Consider the following 19,165-nt stretch of genomic DNA (forward strand, 5'->3'; position numbering starts at 1 on the left):
CTGCTTGTTAAAGGGTAAAAATGCTTGAAATCAAATAGCAGATTGTGGCAGATGTTATATCTAAAAATAAATTTTAAAAAAAAGCTCAAAAGGGAAACAAGTGAAGTTCCTCTTTGTATCCAATCAAGGTGTCCTTTCACTGGTGATAGCCACAGAACTGTTGTGCTGCCGGTCTCCGGTAAAGAGCTGACATATCCCGCCCTTCACAAATGTTTGAGGTTAAGCTGTTCTCGTTTGTGAAACCGCTAACATTTAAAAACCTGGTATGTAAGAGAAACAGAAAGAAAGAAATAGTATCATTGGATATATTTTTTTAGTCTTTTAGTCTTGATACATTTCTCCTGTTATCTTGCAGGTATATTTCCACTGTGATGCAGAGATATGTAAAGGACCAGATTGCTTACAGCACTGCAGCAGTGGCAAGTGGAATTTCTGCCTATTTGTACTTAATGCAGTTTGAAATTTAATTTCTTCTTATCAGAACGGATTGTCTGAGGACAGTCGATATATTGACTGAAAAGCTCCTTGATGTAAATGACACTGGAATATATAACTTGACACATTTGCACATTACGCTGTTAACAACAGCTTATGTTTTTCTATGTCTTTCAGGAAAGCGTAAATTAAGAAGGATCCCACCAGAGCCAGGACACAGGACTTTTTACAATGTAGTCTCTGGTGGACCTCTTCTTTTTGAAGTGTGAATTATCAGAAAAAGCTCTTCACATCATATCTTGAAGAACTGAGATTAGAAACAGTTGAGCCAAAAACTGTGCATGATTTGTGATGAAAATAAATGTATACTAAGACCGTGTGAGACTGTGATAATGACAGCAAAAAAAAAAAAGGAAAATCATTTTAGCCTTTTTATAATAAATATATGAAAAGGCTTACGAAATGTACAACATGGTGACTCTTTAATTTGGGTGGTAAGTGCAGATAGGTGAAGGCTTGTATGTATTAATGTAGATGCATAGTTGATACATCTGAGTTTGGTTTGCTTCAGGTTCAACACCTCACCAAGTGTTTCTAATTGATTTGAGAATACCTCTGGGAAAATATCACGTCTATAAGCATTACAGGAGTTGTTCTGAACTCTGCTTCAATAAATAAATAAAAGGTCTCACAGAGCAAACAAATAAATTGACTCGATGAGCTTTTGTGTTCAATTTGATATTGTCTTCTTTTTGTGTAAATAAAGCTAAATTCAAAAAAAAAAATCTAGTTTTTTTTTGTTGGTGTATCTGGGTCACGTGCTCACAAGTAGACCAATAGAAATGGAGAATGGGTTAGTTTGCGGAAGTCAATGAGTCTGCGTGCCTTCGTTGAAAAAAAAAAAAAAAAAACATGAACAAATTGAGATTTTGTCAAGTTTAATATTGTCTGCGGGCACAAACACTAACTGAGCTGTGTTCCGCATCATTGAGGTCAGTGCTACTGTTGTCTGGTCAGCTCCTCACGCTGATATCTTCTGGTAAAGCCACACACTTAAGTTGTCGGTTATGTCCAAATCGACGAGATGGGACTCAAAAGGAAACGAGGACACACAGCTGCCGATCTGTCGGCACAAAACCAAACTTATTCAGGCTGTGAAAGACAGCACTTTCCTGCTTGTTACCGGCGAGACCGGCAGCGGCAAAACCACACAACTCCCACAGTACCTGCATGAAGCAGGTAAGTGTTTGTAATGTCGCTGTTAAACACAGATCATCCAAAATTACACTTAGACACGAGAACTTCTGTGTTCAAAGTAATCGTTTCACTTTTGTGTTGGTGAATCATGTTTCATTAAATGTGTGACCTCAAATTTGAAAATATGACCCATTTCCTGTTTTTGCTCAGGTTTTTGTAAAGATGGAAAAATTGGCATCACGCAGCCTCGCCGGGTGGCTGCCATCACAGTGGCCCAGAGGGTCGCTCAGGAGATGCAGTGCAGTCTGGGAAGGGAGGTTGGCTACCAAGTACGGTTCGATGATTGCACATCGCAGGTGAGAAACAAAAAGATGACCCGTTCTCTGCAGAAGATCTTTTTTCCCTGTGCATATTTGATGACGTGAAGGTGTGATCGTGTCTGAGCCAGGACACGGTGGTGAAGTACATGACGGATGGCTGTTTGCTCAGAGAGATCCTGGCCGACCCTGGGCTGTCTCAGTACAGTGTTGTAATCTTGGATGAAGTTCATGAACGCAGCCTCAACACGGTGCGTCAACATGTTTGCCCAAAGCCATGAACTCACTTTCTGCATTACCCTGTTACACACTTAAAGCGTATCAGCGTTCCCAAAGCAGTTTGTTCTCTCTGCATCCCCACATTGAGTATGTGTTTGCATTTATTTCAGGACATTCTTCTGGGTTTATTAAAGAAAATGTTCTCAAACCCAGCAAAGGCCACCAAGGGACGATCTCTCCCTTTGAGGGTGGTGGTGATGTCCGCCACCATGGAAACGGACAAACTGTCGGCTTTTCTCAGCAACTGTCCCGCCTTTGCTATTCCTGGGAGGATGTTCCCTGTAACCTGCACTTTTGGATCAGCTGTCAGACCCAAAGATACAGAGAGCAGCGGTTATGTGAAAGAGGTGCTTAGTTACATTTTCTATGTTAGATACGGTAACACTTGTATTCATCCCAAAGGGAAATGTGAGTGTTCCAGCAGTTTATATTCAAGATAAACGAGACAGATATGCAGTACCCATAGAAGTAATCCACATAAGATAGATTGATTACAATAAAGTATAGTAACAATAAGATTAAAATGTGTACAGATGAGGTAGTTAGTCAACTTGCACACAGCAGTGCGACAGTATATTTAACTAGTGTTTTGAATATTCCTGTATTTGCTGTGAAGACATTTACTTAAATTTGGTTTCACAGCCTCATAAATATTACTGATGAATTACATTTAGATATGTTGTTGTAGATTGATGCATTTAGTTGCTATTTATTGGCTTTTACTCCTTTTTGCTCCACAGGTTGTGAAAGTGGCGCTGGACTTGCACACCAGTGAAATGTCCGGGGATATTCTGGTGTTTTTGACAGGCAAGTAACGATTCTTGATTATCGAGATCAGAGTATATCCGTTGAAAAAAAATCTGCCACATTACTTTTTTTTGTGTTTGACAGGTCAGTCGGAAATTGAGCGTGCCTGTGACTTGTTGTATGAAAAAGCTGAGTGCATAGACTACCGCTATGACGTGCAGGACCAAACGGTGGAGGGCCTTCTCATCCTGCCTCTTTATGGCTCCATGCCCACCGGTAAACACATTACAACAGCTGTTATCGCCTCATTGTAGATTTTCCAAATTAAAATCAGTGTCGACTGTTTGTGTTACTACTCCTTTTATTTTACTTGTTTTTTGGGTTTTTTTGGTCTCGTCATAGATCAACAGAGGCAGATCTTTCAGCCTCCACCGCCAGGAATAAGAAAGTGTGTGGTAGCCACTAACATCGCGGCAACATCTCTGACCATCAGTGGTGTAAAGTGAGCATGGTGCCACATATATATGCAGCCACACAATTGGCACCTGAAATCATCTTTTTTTGGGACGTTACCATTACAGCTCTGCAAAACATATCTTTATGGCCTCCTTTCCCCATGTAGGTACATCGTAGACAGCGGGTTTGTGAAGCAACTCAACCACAATTCAAGAGTGGGCATGGATATCTTGGAGGTTCTGCCTATTTCAAAGTGAGTCTCGAAAACAATAGCGTGTTGCTTTAAACCCGCAAACAACTTTGTTTGTAGTCATTTTCCTGCTTACACCGAAGCCATGAGGAAAGCTTGCCCGCAGAGATTTGAAGTGAATTTTTTTTGGGGGGGGGGGATTTTCTGTCATTAGGAGCGAGGCTCAGCAAAGAGCAGGCCGAGCTGGAAGAACGTCAGTCGGGAAATGCTTTCGAATCTATACCGAGGAATTCTGGGAGAAGTGCATGCCTGAATATACAGTTCCAGAGATCCAGAGGACAAGTCTGACTGCAGTGATTCTCACACTCAAGTGCCTGGGTGTTCATGATGTGATTAGGTACATTGCTACCCATTCTGTGCCAATTCAGTGAAGTTTAACTCCCTTGAGTTCATAAATATTTTATAATGAAGAGATGATTTCTTTTAAGGTTTCCTTTTCTGGACTGTCCAGAAGAGAGATTCATTCTAGAGGCTCTAAAACAGCTCTACCAGTTCGATGCCATCGACAGGTGAGTCTTTGGTTTTGGGTTCACAGCAATTTTGCGTTCACAGCAGTATCAGATTAAACCGGTTTTGCGAAAAATGTCCTGAGCTTCTTTCTGTCTGATGTTCGGGCTGTAGAAGAGGTAGAGTGACCCGGCTGGGCGAGCTGATGGTGGAGTTCCCCCTGCACCCAGGCCTCACCAGGGCCGTGCTCAAAGCTGCTTCGCTCGGCTGCCAGGACCTGCTGCTCCCGGTGGCCGCCATGTTGTCTGTGGAGAACATCTTCATCAGGCCAGGTCGGCAATTTAGCTTTTTGATATTGAGGAACCTCAAAGCAGGATAAAAAGCAAGTTGTGATGCAATGAAGAAAAAACATTTTGTACTGCTGAAGGTTTATCAGGGAATTGTCTTATAACAGAAACACTAAGTCTAAAATGTAGGTGTAAATTCTGACTGATCTCTTGCTGCCTGCAGGCCACCCTGACAAGCAGAAGGAGGCAGACAAGAAGCACAGAGCGCTGGCTGCAAAGACTGGCAGCATGAACGACTTTGCCACACTTGTCAGTGTGTTTCAGTCATGTAAATCCAGGTAAAGGAAATAATTCATTAGTGCTGTTGCAAGGTGCATTTTTATTTTTTCCCTTGTTTGTGCAAAGAAGTGTCAGTGTTAGTCTGCATGCTGGACTTTATACTGTATGGTGATGTTATAACAGCTGTTGTTGAGTGTCAGCCTCTCTCTTGCACCCCGTAGTGACGCACCTTCAGCGTGGTGTAAGGACAACTGGATCCACTGGAGGGCGCTGAAGTCGGCCTTCAGTGTGGAGACTCAGCTGCGGGAGATCCTCCTCCGCCTCCAGCAGGTTATAAACATTTTCACATTGTATTCTGAGCTGATACAGATCATACTTCATCCCCACATCAGTGTTAGATTTAAATAATTAAAACAAATGGTCCATCTCTTTGCAGATCGCTGTCAGATGTTTGTCATTTTTATTAAATGACAATTTTTTTGCATTCTGTTTGTTGACACAATGGAAATCCAAATTAAATCCAGTGTGCTTCTTAAGTTCTGTGACTCTTGCTTTCCAGAAAAGAGATTTCCCCATAGAAACATTTGATGGCAATAAGAGTGAACTCCTTAGACGATGCCTGTGCACAGGATACTTTACCAACGTTGCCAGAAGGTATCACCAGTGTTAATTTGAAATTATGACACTCAGACTCTGAGATGTTTTTGCAATTTGTGAATCCTTGTTATTTATTTCCATCCCACATAGGTCTGTTGGAAAGGTTTTTTGCACAATGGACGGCAATGGATCTATGGTTAACATCCACCCGTCCTCATCGGTGAATATATTTTTTGTTTGTTTTCAGGTCATTTTCTACATTCAAACTGCAACAAAAAGTAACACGTGTTCTCTGATTCCTCCTTCTCTCAATTTGTCGTGGCTCCAAGCTATTTGACCAGGAGGCAGAGCTGAACTGGGTCATCTTCCACGACGTGCTGGTAACCTCACGCGTGTACATCCGGACTGTATGTCCTATTCGATATGAATGGGTGAAGGATTTATTACCAAAACTCCATGAAGTGGACGTCTATGAGTTGAGCAGTGTAGCAAGAGAGGAAGTTACTGATGCTGAGATGATCAAATGGGAGACCAGAGAAGCAGCCAAAAGACCACCAGGTTTTTTATAATTATTTTATTTAATTAACTAAATATTTATTTGCAAAGTGATGGTATATGTGTTGTGTATTTGGTCTCTACTACCTGATAGGAAATACATAAAATTATCCAAAATAAAGAGTCTGGCTATAGCATAGCCACGGATTAAAAGGTCATTAATAATCCTTCAGAGTTGAATGAACTTAAAGCAAGGTTAAGCTGCGTTTGAAATAAGGTAATAGATTACCATGTTTTTTTCTTTCAGAGGTTTCTACTGAGGATGTCATGAAGATGCTGGAGAAGCGAAACAACGAAACCACAGTGAGCGATGCGCGTGCTCGCTACCTGCAACGTAAGCAACAAAGACAACAAAGTAAACCTCTTTGACATTTGCAGTTGGTTTCGAGGATGAGATACGCAGTGTCACAAAGGAGCGGTTTTGGAAATCAATAATAAAACACATGTAATGTTTGTAACCTTGCCTCTCTATTCTTTACACCCTCTGCTTCATACAATCACGCCGCAGCAGTGGTTTGATAAAAAAAAATTGGTGCTTTATTGTGAAGCAGGACCCGACTGACAGTGAACGATCTGTTAGATGCATTTTGGCAAATTTCACGGGTTTTTTTTTAAAATTATTATTATTATTTATTTATTTGTCTGTCAGACAGCCTGTTCTCCAGCTCTGCACGGTTGGGGGGAGGGGAGGGGAGGGGGGGTGAGGCTGAGGTTACAGTACTGGTACTCGGTGTACTTTCACACCGGCCCGTTCAGGTGCAGTGGACCCGCTCTGCTCTCGTACGTCACTTCCTCTTGCGGGGCTGCTGTGACTGTCTGGCTGGGACGGAGGGCTTCGTTTGCCTAGCAGGCGACTAAACTACATTAAAAACCCAACAACGAGGCGGGGTTTGTTTTTTTTTAAATTTTTTAAATTTTTTTTTTTTTTTAATATATATATATATATATATATATCTTCCCAGGATTACTTGTGGTCTTATATAACGTACCTGTCCACCTCTCCGTGGACTTTATTCGGTGGTCTGCTTGCTCCAGTGAACCACTGCAGCAGCACGCCGCCGCCGCGAGAGAGAAGGAAAACAAGCTCGCTGAGCTCGTGTGATCATTGACAGAGTTCAGTACACACAAGCTTCAAGGGATAACTGGCAGGCGCTTTGCGGAGCTCTGACGGCTGGTGGAGGGAAGAAGAAGAAGGAGAAGAAGGAGAAGAAGGAGAGAGAGTTTCTGTCGCTGAAGTCGAGGTAGGAACAACCGGACTCGTCTGAACCACCGCAAGTGGCGAACTCGCGTGCTAACTAGCCGTTAGCTCGGACGATATTGTTTGGCGAGCTGCCTTGTGCGGTCGTAATGCGGTGTCCCCCGCGTCGGTGTCCCCGTGTCGGTGTCCCCCGCGTCGGTGTCCCCCCGGCCGCCCGTCAGCTGCAATGTTAGTCGAGCCGCAGCACCTCTTCGTTCCTCTCGGGCTCCCCGATAAGTGAAGCTAACGAGCTGCCCCGGGGTCGGAGGTAACGTTTGTTGACTTTGTTTTTGTCTCGGTTCGCTCCCCGTTAACGTCACGGTGATGTTTACGTTTTTGGCAGCTCGTGTTTGTGCTCGGTACGGTACGCAGTTTATTTATATTATTTTATTTGTTTTTAGACTATAATTCAATATAAATACGTAAGTGCGTAGGTGTTGTTTTTAGTGTTTGGTCTCGTCTTTGTTGTTCTCCGCTCGAGTGACTAAATGTTAACCAACAAAACGACTTGATGTTTGATTGGTGTCGTAAAAGAGACGAGATGACATGTTTGTGCACGATTACACTGTGAAGTTATTACATATTATCTCAGACACCCCACGTGACTCTGGCCATTCAAATAACAGTGGATGGTCATTAAAAAAAAAAAAAAGGTCTGAAGTCGAGGGAATACTTATCTGTTTTTATCTTTAAAAAAACAACAACAACACAAAAAAACACATTTCAAACAGCCTTTTTGTGACTGTACGCACTGTAGTATACAACCCCATCATTTCCACTGAAATACTGAGAAATTCTGCTAAACCCATTATCTAACATAAGCTGTTGATTCAGGGCTGACCCTGGACCACCAGGCCTCTCCACAAACATTCACCAAGAGCTGCAGGAACCTGGTGCCTTTGACAGGACAGAAGCTTTGCAGGCATTTTGCTAATTGTTACATCAGTCGCATTAATCCCTCGATTATTCTTACTTGGCATCACTGCAAAATCAGAAGACCATTTATATAAATAGCACGACTGTGGAAACACCAAAGGTATGTCAGGGAGATTTGCACGAGACGATGGAAGTACTCGGGAGTGGGTCGCCACGATGCCGTGCTGATTTCTTTGTTGTGGAGTTGTTTCAAGGCAACAGAAGTGCCTTGTGTTTTATTCAAGCCGATGCTGTGTTGAAAAACACTCAGATAGGCATCAAGAGCAATACTTTGTCAGCAGAAATCAGTTTCACTTTGGCTCTCCACCCCTATCTCATTGGTTGTAGTTGTACTTCCTTTAGGCCCTATGTTTTGGCTACAACACCTTTAAAAGTCAAAGAAAGTTTGTATTGACTTCATAATTAACATTTGCAGTCATGAAAAGTAGTCCCCTTCGCTGTTATGTTATTCTGGGATGTTTATAGCTGTTCTTGATGGTCTCGGAGGGTTATAATTACATGTTAAACCTAACATCAGCCTGCAATTATGGTTGATTTTTTTTTTTTTTTTTTGCATGATGATAACTGGCATTTATTGATTATTCTGAATTTAACAAGATTTGTTTTGTTCTCTCCTCCAGGTATTACATTATAGAGGTTATTTTCAATCTGAGCCACAGTCAGGCACTTGACCAATAAGCAGTTTACACAATTTCCACCAGCTTGTCTGCAGCCCCCTCCCTACCCAGACAGTTTTCTGCCCCAGCATGAATGAAGTCAGTGTTGTGAGAGACGGATGGCTCCACAAGAGAGGTAAGGGGCCCTTTGTGTTCACCATCCATCATCTAAGCCTACATTAAAGTGATAGTCTGTGTCAAAACCTATGTTATGAGTATAAATACTCCTCTATAGGCTTTTAATGTCTGTAATTTGCCAAGTTTGTAAATTCTTCATTAATGGAGATCAGCTATGACAGCTTAATGCAGTCACTTACAATGGATTCCTAATGTCATAATATTGTGGTAGAGAGTAGCATCTTTATCCACAGGAAAGCCAAACACACAAGCAGGTACCCAAACATGCAAGTTTCTTAAAATTCTTGTCCGGTCTGTTTCCAGGTGAATACATTAAAACATGGCGTCCTCGTTACTTCATCTTAAAGAGTGATGGCTCCTTCATCGGCTACAAAGAGAAGCCTGAGGTGTCCAGTGACCACAGCCTCCCACCGCTCAACAACTTCTCTGTCGCAGGTCAGCTTTCTGGCCTTCTGACCTTCTGGCACACAATATTAAACTGTTGTTAGTGTCTTCAGTTCTCCCGTGTCAGCTGATGTATCTCTGCTTTGTAGAATGCCAGCTGATGAAAACAGAGCGTCCCAAGCCCAATACATTTGTCATTCGTTGTCTGCAGTGGACCTCGGTCATCGAGCGGACCTTCCACGTAGACAGCAATGACGAGAGGTAAATGTCTCCTATATTCTGTCTCTGTGTGGCCTTCGGGAAATAGAAACATTATGTGAGAGGGTGGCTTGTAGTGGGCGTAGGCCAGTCAATCTGAGAATTCAATTTACATGTGGAAACAGCTTCTTTCCACACTTATGGAGGCTTTTGAAAAAGTTGTCCGTCTTCACTGAAACATCCACACACAAAAAAAAAAAATCAAGAAAAATGTATTTAGCAGTGGGATAAAGAGTAAATCTGCTGATTCTCATTCCAGTAAAGCTCTGCTCTGTTTCCTTCTTCTCTCTGTTATCAGTTACAGTATGATGTGTCAGTTTAGCCGAATTCACTATTTAATTGCTCTCAACTTCATTTTTTATTTTGGCAAACAACTGGCACATTTCTACAGTCTTAATATGATCACAACATAAACATCAATCCAGATTTGAAATAATACCTGAGTTTTATAATCAGAAATGTCAACTTTGGAAAGCATTTGTGGGCATGTACAACACTGGATTTGTTTGAAGCCCAAACTGAGAAAGAAAACAATTTTTTTTTTTTTAGATAGAAAGACACGAGGACCAATATTGGGACCTGAGGAGCTAAATGGGCCGTTGTTCACTACATTCGGTGAAATCCATTTAGTTTGTGAGAGTAGAAACCACCATCATGCTCCAAATAGAATTTAGTGGCAGATTAGACCTGATTGTTCACCTCTAACCCAAGCAATCATCATTGAGTTTTGTTTACATCGGCTTTGCCAAGCACTAAATCCCAGCAGCCCCCAGCTGAATAGTACTCAGATTATCCTCTACTTTCTAAACTTTGCTGGCTGAACAACTGTTTTACCTTAAAGATATATTTTTGACACAATATCTATGCCATCTGTTTATACATAAAAATAAATAAATAAAAAAACACAGTCTACAATAGTATGTCACTGCTAACAACAGCTCATCATTTAATATTCTTAACGAATACATTTAGAGTAATTTAGACACGGCATCGGCTCGGTTTGATGAGGGTAACCTGTGTTTTCTTGTGGGTCAGGGAGGAATGGATGCGATCGATCCAGGCGGTGGCAAACAGCCTGAAGAGTCAGCAGCAGGATGAGGAACCCATGGAGATCAAATTTGGCTCGCCTAGCGAGAGCAGCGGCACAGAGGAGATGGAGATTGCTGTGTCCAAATCCCGCACAAAAGTGGTCAGTATTTGCGCAAGCAGTGCCCGGCAGCTGAGTGTTTGCTGTGTTTGTCCAGCTAAGCTCATCTTTATTGGGCAAGTTGTTCAAACTTTAAGCCTCTTTCTCAAAGCTTTTTTTTTTTTTTTTTTGGTGAAGCAAGCTTTAAATGAAAGGAGGGCAGCATTTGTGTACATATTTCGTCCCATGCTGACAGTACAAGTATATTTGAATGATTTTGGTTTTGCAAAGGTGTTTTTTCTCTCTCTCTCTAGCAGTGATGTTATTATTCAGTGTAAAAAGTGTGTAGAGATGCAGCTTGTGTAGCTGATGATGTGTACTGATCAAGAAGTCTGGTTCTACAAAGTAGTTTGATTTTGACTCCTTATTTTGTGGGAAAAAAATTCTCATACTTCTTTAGTCTAACTACGACTGCAGAGCGGTCACAATCATGAAATATTAGTTGAGGATTTATTGTTATCCAAATTATTGCAATTAACAATCTTTTTTTCTACTAATTTTATGCCACCATCATTGTATAAGAATAATTGAACATTGAATTATAAAAATCTGTTTGTCTCTTTAGGATTTTTAAACTCAACTAGGCAAAGTCTATCACTGAAATATACAAACAAAATTTGTGACAATGACAAGTAATAGTAGGACTAGTTCTAGTAATCAAAATAAACAATGTACTGCGGTGGCACTAATTCTCTACTCGTGTGTCATTAAACCATAGCAGCAGTTTAATGACACACGAGTAGAGAATTAGTGCCACCGCAGAAGGAGGCACAACTAGATAATGTCATTAACAGAGCACCAGTTAAACCTCAAACAGTAGAAAACAAGATGGAAATATGACATTTCTGCCAGTTTCATTTTATACGGATGAATAGAAATTATTCTAATGATTCTGCAGAATAATTGCTGTTATGTCAAATAATTTCAACCAGGTGATTCATTTATAATTGTGACAGGCCTGCTGTCACGATAGGTTTGCAGAAGTCTTAACTAATTATTTTCAGAGCATAAAGATTTTTAGTTCATTTTCTTGCTGTAGTTTCTCAAGTGCTAATTGAAATGCTCCCTAATGGTGAGACATATTTAGAACTGCTTCACGCCATGACATGTTGTGCCTCACGTGCATTAGAGATTAGTATGTGGGAAACATCAACTATAGCGCATAGACATTAGCAGTGTGAACAATAGAACAGGAAGCCATCACAATTTCAGAGAAAGGCTCTGAGAATACTGTTCATGGTTTTATATTACATGCTATATTAAAGTCGGATCAAAACTCAAAGATGGCAAACATTCGTGGTGTCTTTAAGTTAAAGCACGAATGAGGAAAGTTTGGTGTGAGCGCAGCTTTGTCTTGGCTAATATTTGACTTTTCTTCCTGCAGACCATGAGTGATTTTGACTACCTGAAGCTGCTGGGCAAAGGGACGTTTGGTAAAGTGATTCTGGTGAAGGAGAAGGCCACAGGGATGTACTATGCCATGAAAATCCTCCGCAAAGAAGTCATCATTGCTAAAGTTAGTGTTATCCCATCACAGCAAAATCTTTACTTTAAACTGTGCTGTCACAGTCTTGCTCTCATTGCATGCACTGAATGTGTGTTTTTTTGTTTATGCCTTTAGGATGAGGTGGCACACACGGTTACAGAAAGCCGAGTTCTCCAAAACACACGGCATCCCTTTCTAACAGTGGGTTACCAGTGCATTCATTATTGCCTCAGTTTGAGCTTTCCAAAATTAAGAGACCATTTAATACGTATAATGCAGTCACCAGTTTATTTCTACTCTCCTACAGACACTAAAATATGCATTTCAAACACACGACCGGCTATGCTTCGTGATGGAGTACGCAAATGGAGGAGAAGTAAGTGTTGCTCGTTCTCATCGGGACTACAATTTTTGTCTGGTGTGTTATTATTTAATTGTGTGTGTGACCTTAAGGGAAACGCCGATTTGTAGTAGAGCTGAAACCAACTTAGGACTAAAATCAAATCAGGGCTGAATGTTGGATTTAATGATGCATCAAAACGGTGCGCAAAGAATGGAAATCAAATCAGTCTTTATTCTTGCACCTGTACTGCAAAGATTGCTTTGGTTACTGCATGGATTCGGGCTAGTTATTTATCCTAAAATTATTTTTAAAATGAAAAGGAAATTTTGATTTCTTAAAGGTCATAGACATGTGCACAGATGTTTCAATTAGACACCCTAAGAATTATATTGAAATGAAGGATTTTTATGACAGTAAGTTTCTTCAAGAATTTTAAGAATTGTTTTGTTCCCACATCCATGTTTATTTTTCTTTTCTTTTGCAGCTCTTCTTTCACTTATCCCGGGACAGAGTATTCACAGAAGACCGGGCGCGATTCTACGGTGCAGAAATAGTGTCGGCACTGGAGTATCTACACTCACGCAATGTAGTTTACAGGGACCTAAAGGTACGGCGTCCTCGTTTTTACGGAATACCATTATAATTTGTATATTGTAAATTGTCTGGAGGGACGAAATATTATTGGTAGTAATGACGGATTTAAATTACTGCCGTGAGTATTAAAGTTGATTGTATTGTAAAAAAACAACAACAACTTAATATTTTTCACTTATTTTCAGTCCCGGTCTTCAAGTTTCATTTATATCGCCATCGTATTGCATTCTGAAGTCGTTCTCCCACCATAGCTGCCAACTGATTTGACTCCACTTTGAATGTTTCCCTACACAGCTGGAAAACCTCATGTTAGACAAGGATGGCCACATTAAGATAACAGACTTCGGCCTGTGTAAAGAAGGGATCACAGATGGTGCCACCATGAAAACTTTCTGTGGAACCCCGGAGTATTTGGCACCAGAGGTAACTCCATGTTGGCTGTTGACATCAATTTGGGTTTTGACCAGGATTATGTGAATAAATACGGATACAGTAAGGACAGCAGCTCAGATGGTACTGTTTGATATTATATTGTAGTCTCTGTGCTTTGGTACAATGACAGATCAGGAAAACAAATGGACATTCTTTCCTCTGAATTTAACTGCTGTCAAAGGTCTGGTTGTGTACAGTTTAGAAAAGCACAAATAAGTAACATCAAGTCATGTTTTAAACTGTTTTGTATGTGTAAATAGCAGTTTAAGACTTTTAGACTTCTATTTTATGTTTTTTTTTTTTTTTTTGCCTCATTGTACCGTAACCAATAAGCTGCCAGGGCACCCACACCTTAAAACCTGCAACTGCTCCTTAAATTTCCTGAAAAATGACACGATGTAAAGTTGCTACTAATCAAAGGATAACAAATGTGAAGATTTCATGGCTGCTACTAGCTTTTTTCATTTCCAATTCTGCGCTGACAATCCTTCCTTGTTAGGTGCTCGAGGACAATGACTACGGACGAGCAGTGGACTGGTGGGGACTTGGCGTGGTGATGTATGAGATGATGTGTGGTCGCTTGCCCTTCTACAATCAGGACCACGAGCGCCTGTTTGAGCTTATCCTCATGGAGGAGATCCGCTTCCCCAAGAATCTGGCTCCTGAGGCCAAGGCCCTGCTGGCAGGCCTGCTTAAAAAGGATCCCAAACAAAGGTAAGCAGTACAGCTTAACAAACACTAATTAATTAGTAAATACTTTGAGAATAATTAGGGTCCAAAATAAGCACAAGATTATGTAACACTGTTGTTCCTTATAGTATTTATATCTTTAAACAACTTGTTGGTTTTTTTTTTATCAGTTTTAGACTGCTGACACTAAAAAAAATTTTTAAATTATTTTACACATACTTAACCACAAACAAATCATTGCTTGAAACAATCCAACATATTGCTTTTAGGCATTTCACTTTGTCATAGCATTGGTTCAGTGTTAAGATTTTGTCACTAAAGTGCAACAGATAAATGGATTTTTAAGGTCAGTATTTAAAAAAAAAAAAAAAAAAAATACAAGAATAACATATTGGCTCGTATTTATTCTTTTTGTTTTATTCGGTTTTAACGTACACGTAAAGTTCCATATTAATGTGGAAAAACACCTCAAGAGTCAATATTACTACCTGTCTTCACCCCCAAACACCAAACATAGTATAAATAATCGAATCTCCTGAAGAAGCAGCAGTACACATCTCCTTCCTGGGATTTGAGACTGTTGCGCTTAATTAGTTTTCTGAATCCTCCGCTGTGCTCAGGGGCACCTTGTATTCAGCTGTAAAATAAGTAACCATGTTATTGAAGCCCGTGTTCCTTCTTGATTAGTTTTGGTTCAAGGTAATGGCCATAAACAAGGACTTAATTGATTGTTGTTTGGGTCAAGCCCCCGTGTGTCTGGTAATAGTCAAAGAACTGCTAATATTAGCACATTCAGCGCTGCCTGCAGGCTTACTAACACATGCACTTGTAAGTACTGAGGAAATGAGGTGTAAATGTGTCTAGAAATGGGTAAACACAAGTCGGAGGAGAACAACCGCACAAGTGCTTGTTTTACAGCTGTAATGACATTGTTTGCACAGTTACTTGTAGCTGGTGCGTGGGTGTAGATGATAGCGTTTTTGTCTTCTTTACAGGCTCGGAGGTGGACCAGACGATGCCAAAGAAGTGATGAGCCACAAGTTCTTCACCTCCATCAACTGGCAGGATGTCACTGACAAAAAGGTAAGGGGGCGAGGTAATGACAGGCAATGTGACCTTTTAAAACAACATTTTCAGAATGGAAAGTGACTGATTTTCGTCCTCCTCAGCTTATTCCACCCTTCAAGCCCCAGGTGACGTCAGAGACGGACACGCGCTACTTTGATGATGAGTTCACAGCACAAACTATTACAATAACTCCTCCGGACAAGTGTAAGTGGATTTTTGTTTGTGCTTGGGTTCATTTTTTTTTAAGGAACTATGAGCTCTCACATGTGTTTTCTACTCTGTAATGTTTATTCATCTCTCCCTTTTTGTGTACCCCAGATGACAGTTTAGATGCCGAGGATTCAGATCAGCGTACGCACTTCCCTCAGTTCTCCTACTCCGCCAGCATACGGGAATGATCCCTCCAGACTCTTGAACAAGCAGGCAGGCTGGCACACGATCACAATCCCACACACACACTTGCACTGCTGGGAGAAATTGAATGACACAAACAAACAAAAAAAAAAAGTGGCACAAGACACATTTTCATTGTCTTTAACGCACACGCACACATATACTGGCAAAATCAGACAAGACACGGATCATAAGAAAGGAACACACAGACCATGAATGACTGACCTCAGCAGGTTTGTGTGGACAGACTGGCAGCTTTGTCTCTGTACGTCCTCTCAAGGTCGGCATTAGGCCTCCCTACAGGACCTCTGCTGCAATACACTGGGCACTACATCAAAGCCTTTGACACTTTGAAAACCAGGTTATGCCAGCAAGTACCACCTCTTTACCAGCTGTACCCATGCTTCACACACATGCGTCTCACACACACACACACACACACACACACACACACCCACACCCACACCAACCCACCCATGCATAGACTGCATATTATAGACGTACTTGATAGAATTAAAAAAAAAGTATAATCAAAACTAGGAAAATGGTAAAGATTTGGGGAAAAGGAAAAATTTTAATTTCATCAGTTGTTACGGTTTTAAATGTAAAGCCATATTTCTACATTTTTTTTGTGATTTTTTTTTTTTTTTTTTTTTTTTTTTTTTAACAAGTGCTCTTTCTGGAACTTGCTGTTACAAATCAAGTGTGGGATTTTCCTATACGGTAGGGGAAATGGGGACGAGGGTGGGGGCGAGGAGGGTTGCCATTACTGTGTTTGCACTGCAGGTGTGTATGTATGACGAATGGACGAGCGGATGTGTTGATGTACAGTATGCGTGTGAGAGCGCAAGAGAATGCATGAACACCCATTTTGATTCCCAGCCATCCATTTGTGTCTGTTTTTATGCATGTTTTTAAACTCTGAACCATTGCTGGAATATCGACAAGAGAGGACACTACACAGCACACTCAATGGGCAATTTTTCACTTTTAAAGGGAACAGTCATGTAATTTATGATTGCTGTGACCAGTTTGCCGCTAAATTGACTCTGTCAGGAATAGAAACTGGGTTAGGGTTAGCATGGCTAACCTCTGCTTTAAAAGCTGCATTAATTTAACTTTAAGGGATGCAGCAGTCAGGCTCTTAGAGTCCAGGTTGCAGTGTCCAAACTGACTGACCAAGTAGTAGCTGGTTGGATGGGTAAGTACGTTTTCATTAAGGCCAGTCGCACTGCGTGTTGCAGACAGAGAACAGAAGGAAAGAGGAGAATAGAGACATGGCATTTGACCACAGTTTTTCCCCAGCCTGTCTAGAGAGGCCAATGTAGATGAGACAAAGCAGTTCGCTGACCTCGGTCCAGTAATTTTCACTCCCTAGCTGAAGAGTTAGGCACCAATCTTATGTTCATTTTCTATTTGTAATATCAGTGTAATTGTTTAAACTATTTTTAAAATGAGCTTTTGAATGTCCCTGTATTTAAAGAATGAAAGAGTTTAATCGTTGGTAAGAGGCCAAAAGTTGACTGGCTTGGCGGACGTTTAACACTTCATATGATTCCACATTTGATGTCTTTGGTTTGTGTTTTCTTTAATGCTGTGTCGAAACACTTAATCGATGTAGTCTGGAGCAGCAGTCTGTAGGTTTACAGTCCAACTTAAACCTGTACAAGCTCTTTGACCAACCTTCAGCCTGCAGAAAGGGCGGAAACTACTTAAAACATCTGCTGTACTGTTAAGTTGAAATGAAAACCTGCATACTTTGAGGCACATGATTGAGAGAAGCCCTGTACAGCATATTGAAAAGTGATCGCATTGACGCAAGTATATAATATTCCATAATGCTGGAAGAGATGTTGGTTCCTCTCTGAGCTTCACTAAAGGAACATCCAAACCATTTTGTATGTCATTGTTTTGTTTTTGTTTGTTAATTTTTCTCCCTTTTTGTCCATCTATTTTTCAAATTTTGGAAGACACATTGTCTTGTTTAAGTATACATTATACAAAATATATATATTAAAAGTTTTTTTCAACTGCTTTCTTTTAAGTTCTTCATTTTACGGGGATTCCTTTGGAGGATTGCTTATTGAAATGGTAACTAATTTGACTTTAAACAGGAAGGTTTTTTCTGTCATCCCATTGGCTCATCAGAACTGAACTCACTATTATTGGGTGACATAATCAAGCTTATATTAGTTTTGCATTATTAAGGAAAATTAGGTTAAATCAGAAAACCTGCCCACATTTTGCAGACCACATTTAAGTTGAGCTTATTCAAAGATGGTTTGTTCCTGTTTTTCAAATAGTATTTAAATTAAATGCATTAAGAGGTGTTCTTTGATATGCTCTGTAGCATTGCCAGTTATAAAACTGTTAATTTAATACCTTTCTGCAAAGCACTAATTCTACAGTGGTCTTTAAAAGTTTTGAAAAAAAAAACAAAACATAAATCAGCATTCTCTGGGGTATTCCTCATTTAACATCTTCATTTATTTCTATTTGAAGTTTGTGTGAGTGACGGAGTGCCTGCAAGATGTTTGAGTGGAGATGATGGTACGAACACAGAAGAAGCAAAAGGGTTTGGGCTCAGCATTGATTGAGCACGAGTTGGCCCCAGTTCCTGCAGATGACAATGTGATGAAATGGCTTTGATTTACAGTTCACAACTCCAGCATCTCTTCTCACCGGCTCAGGCACAGCCATCATACTCTAGCCTATAGCGTCCTGCTTTGGAAACGGCAGGGCCGGATATCAGAACCATTGCACTGATGGACTCCACTGTGGATTTGCCTTCATTGCTATCATGGCCATAAGGGGGTGCTGCTGGACTTTTTTGATATTGGTTGTGAAGCCATACACTGAACCTCGCTGCTGGCCACGCTTTAAGCAATGCTTCACAGCTAAACATGCAAGTTAATACCCCTGACCTCTCCTGTAGGCATACACAGGCACAACAAGTGCCTCTTCATTAATGTGTAAATACCAAAAAAAAGAAGAAGCTTGATGGTGAATGCAGCATTAGTAGAAGGGGAGACCTGCAGCTTTGTAGTATTTGATTTGCAGCTTCACTATGGTTACCCTGCTTCTCTGTATATCTGAATGTGATCAACAGTCAGGAATGTCACACCTGATGCTGGTGTAACAGATTTTTTTTTTTTCTTTCTTTCTTTTCTTTTTTTTTTTTGCTTGTTGCTGTTAGTTGAGGCTCAGAGGGCAATGAAAAAAAAAGCAATCTTTAAGGGGAGGACGTTGTCCTGGTCGACATTTACAGCCCCCCTTTGCAAGACTTTACAATGTAACGGGTGATACCTGCTACAGTATGGTAGCTTATAACATTTGCAACTATAATGTGCCAGTAAACATTTTTACTGAATAAATCTGTGTCCTTTTTTTTATGCATTATTTTTACAGTCACCTTACACATGTGTGCAATCCATTTTCTTAATATTTAGACTTAATGACAAGAAACATAAATTCTACAATTTCACATGCATTTGACATTATTAGTGTAAAGTAATTCT

General features: G+C 40.6%; 2 protein-coding genes across 2 annotated transcripts; both read left to right on the plus strand.

The window, feature by feature from the left end:
* The first annotated feature begins 1,316 nt into the window (after positions 1–1,316).
* Positions 1,317–6,317, plus strand: dhx40 (DEAH (Asp-Glu-Ala-His) box polypeptide 40). Its single transcript, XM_069147726.1, has 17 exons — positions 1,317–1,674; positions 1,843–1,988; positions 2,081–2,200; positions 2,339–2,575; positions 2,969–3,035; positions 3,120–3,251; positions 3,378–3,477; positions 3,598–3,684; positions 3,836–4,018; positions 4,110–4,190; positions 4,303–4,460; positions 4,639–4,753; positions 4,916–5,024; positions 5,254–5,348; positions 5,442–5,511; positions 5,621–5,849; positions 6,094–6,317. The coding sequence occupies exons 1-17, from the start codon at positions 1,503–1,505 to the stop codon at positions 6,213–6,215; spliced, it is 2,223 nt and encodes a 740-aa protein (XP_069003827.1). The 5' UTR covers positions 1,317–1,502; the 3' UTR covers positions 6,216–6,317.
* A 261-nt stretch (positions 6,318–6,578) lies between these two features.
* Positions 6,579–19,021, plus strand: akt2 (v-akt murine thymoma viral oncogene homolog 2). Its single transcript, XM_069147727.1, has 14 exons — positions 6,579–7,087; positions 8,640–8,811; positions 9,117–9,248; positions 9,347–9,458; positions 10,491–10,644; positions 12,026–12,157; positions 12,263–12,328; positions 12,435–12,503; positions 12,955–13,077; positions 13,359–13,487; positions 13,996–14,210; positions 15,182–15,269; positions 15,356–15,458; positions 15,573–19,021. Exons 2-14 carry the CDS (start codon positions 8,766–8,768, stop codon positions 15,650–15,652), a joined length of 1,449 nt encoding a protein of 482 aa, XP_069003828.1. The 5' UTR covers positions 6,579–7,087; positions 8,640–8,765; the 3' UTR covers positions 15,653–19,021.
* The last annotated feature ends 144 nt before the right edge of the window (positions 19,022–19,165 follow it).

Source organism: Embiotoca jacksoni, unplaced genomic scaffold (genome assembly GCF_022577435.1).
Source record: "Embiotoca jacksoni isolate LCO1_2020_lvr unplaced genomic scaffold, fEmbJac1.0.p SCAF_14, whole genome shotgun sequence".
Lineage (NCBI taxonomy): Eukaryota > Metazoa > Chordata > Actinopteri > Embiotocidae > Embiotoca > Embiotoca jacksoni.

Bases quoted from the DNA above. Each gene is read 5' to 3' on its own strand.
- dhx40 (XM_069147726.1), top strand. From the start codon at position 1,503: ATGTCCAAATCGACGAGATGGGACTCAAAAGGAAACGAGGACACACAG. The intron at 2,576-2,968 runs GTGCTTAGTTAC...TTTGCTCCACAG, and splicing joins GCAGCGGTTATGTGAAAGAG to GTTGTGAAAGTGGCGCTGGA. The intron at 5,349-5,441 runs GTATCACCAGTG...CATCCCACATAG, and splicing joins TTTACCAACGTTGCCAGAAG to GTCTGTTGGAAAGGTTTTTT.
- akt2 (XM_069147727.1), top strand. From the start codon at position 8,766: ATGAATGAAGTCAGTGTTGTGAGAGACGGATGGCTCCACAAGAGAG. The intron at 15,270-15,355 runs GTAAGGGGGCGA...CGTCCTCCTCAG, and splicing joins AGGATGTCACTGACAAAAAG to CTTATTCCACCCTTCAAGCC. The intron at 15,459-15,572 runs GTAAGTGGATTT...TGTGTACCCCAG, and splicing joins AATAACTCCTCCGGACAAGT to ATGACAGTTTAGATGCCGAG.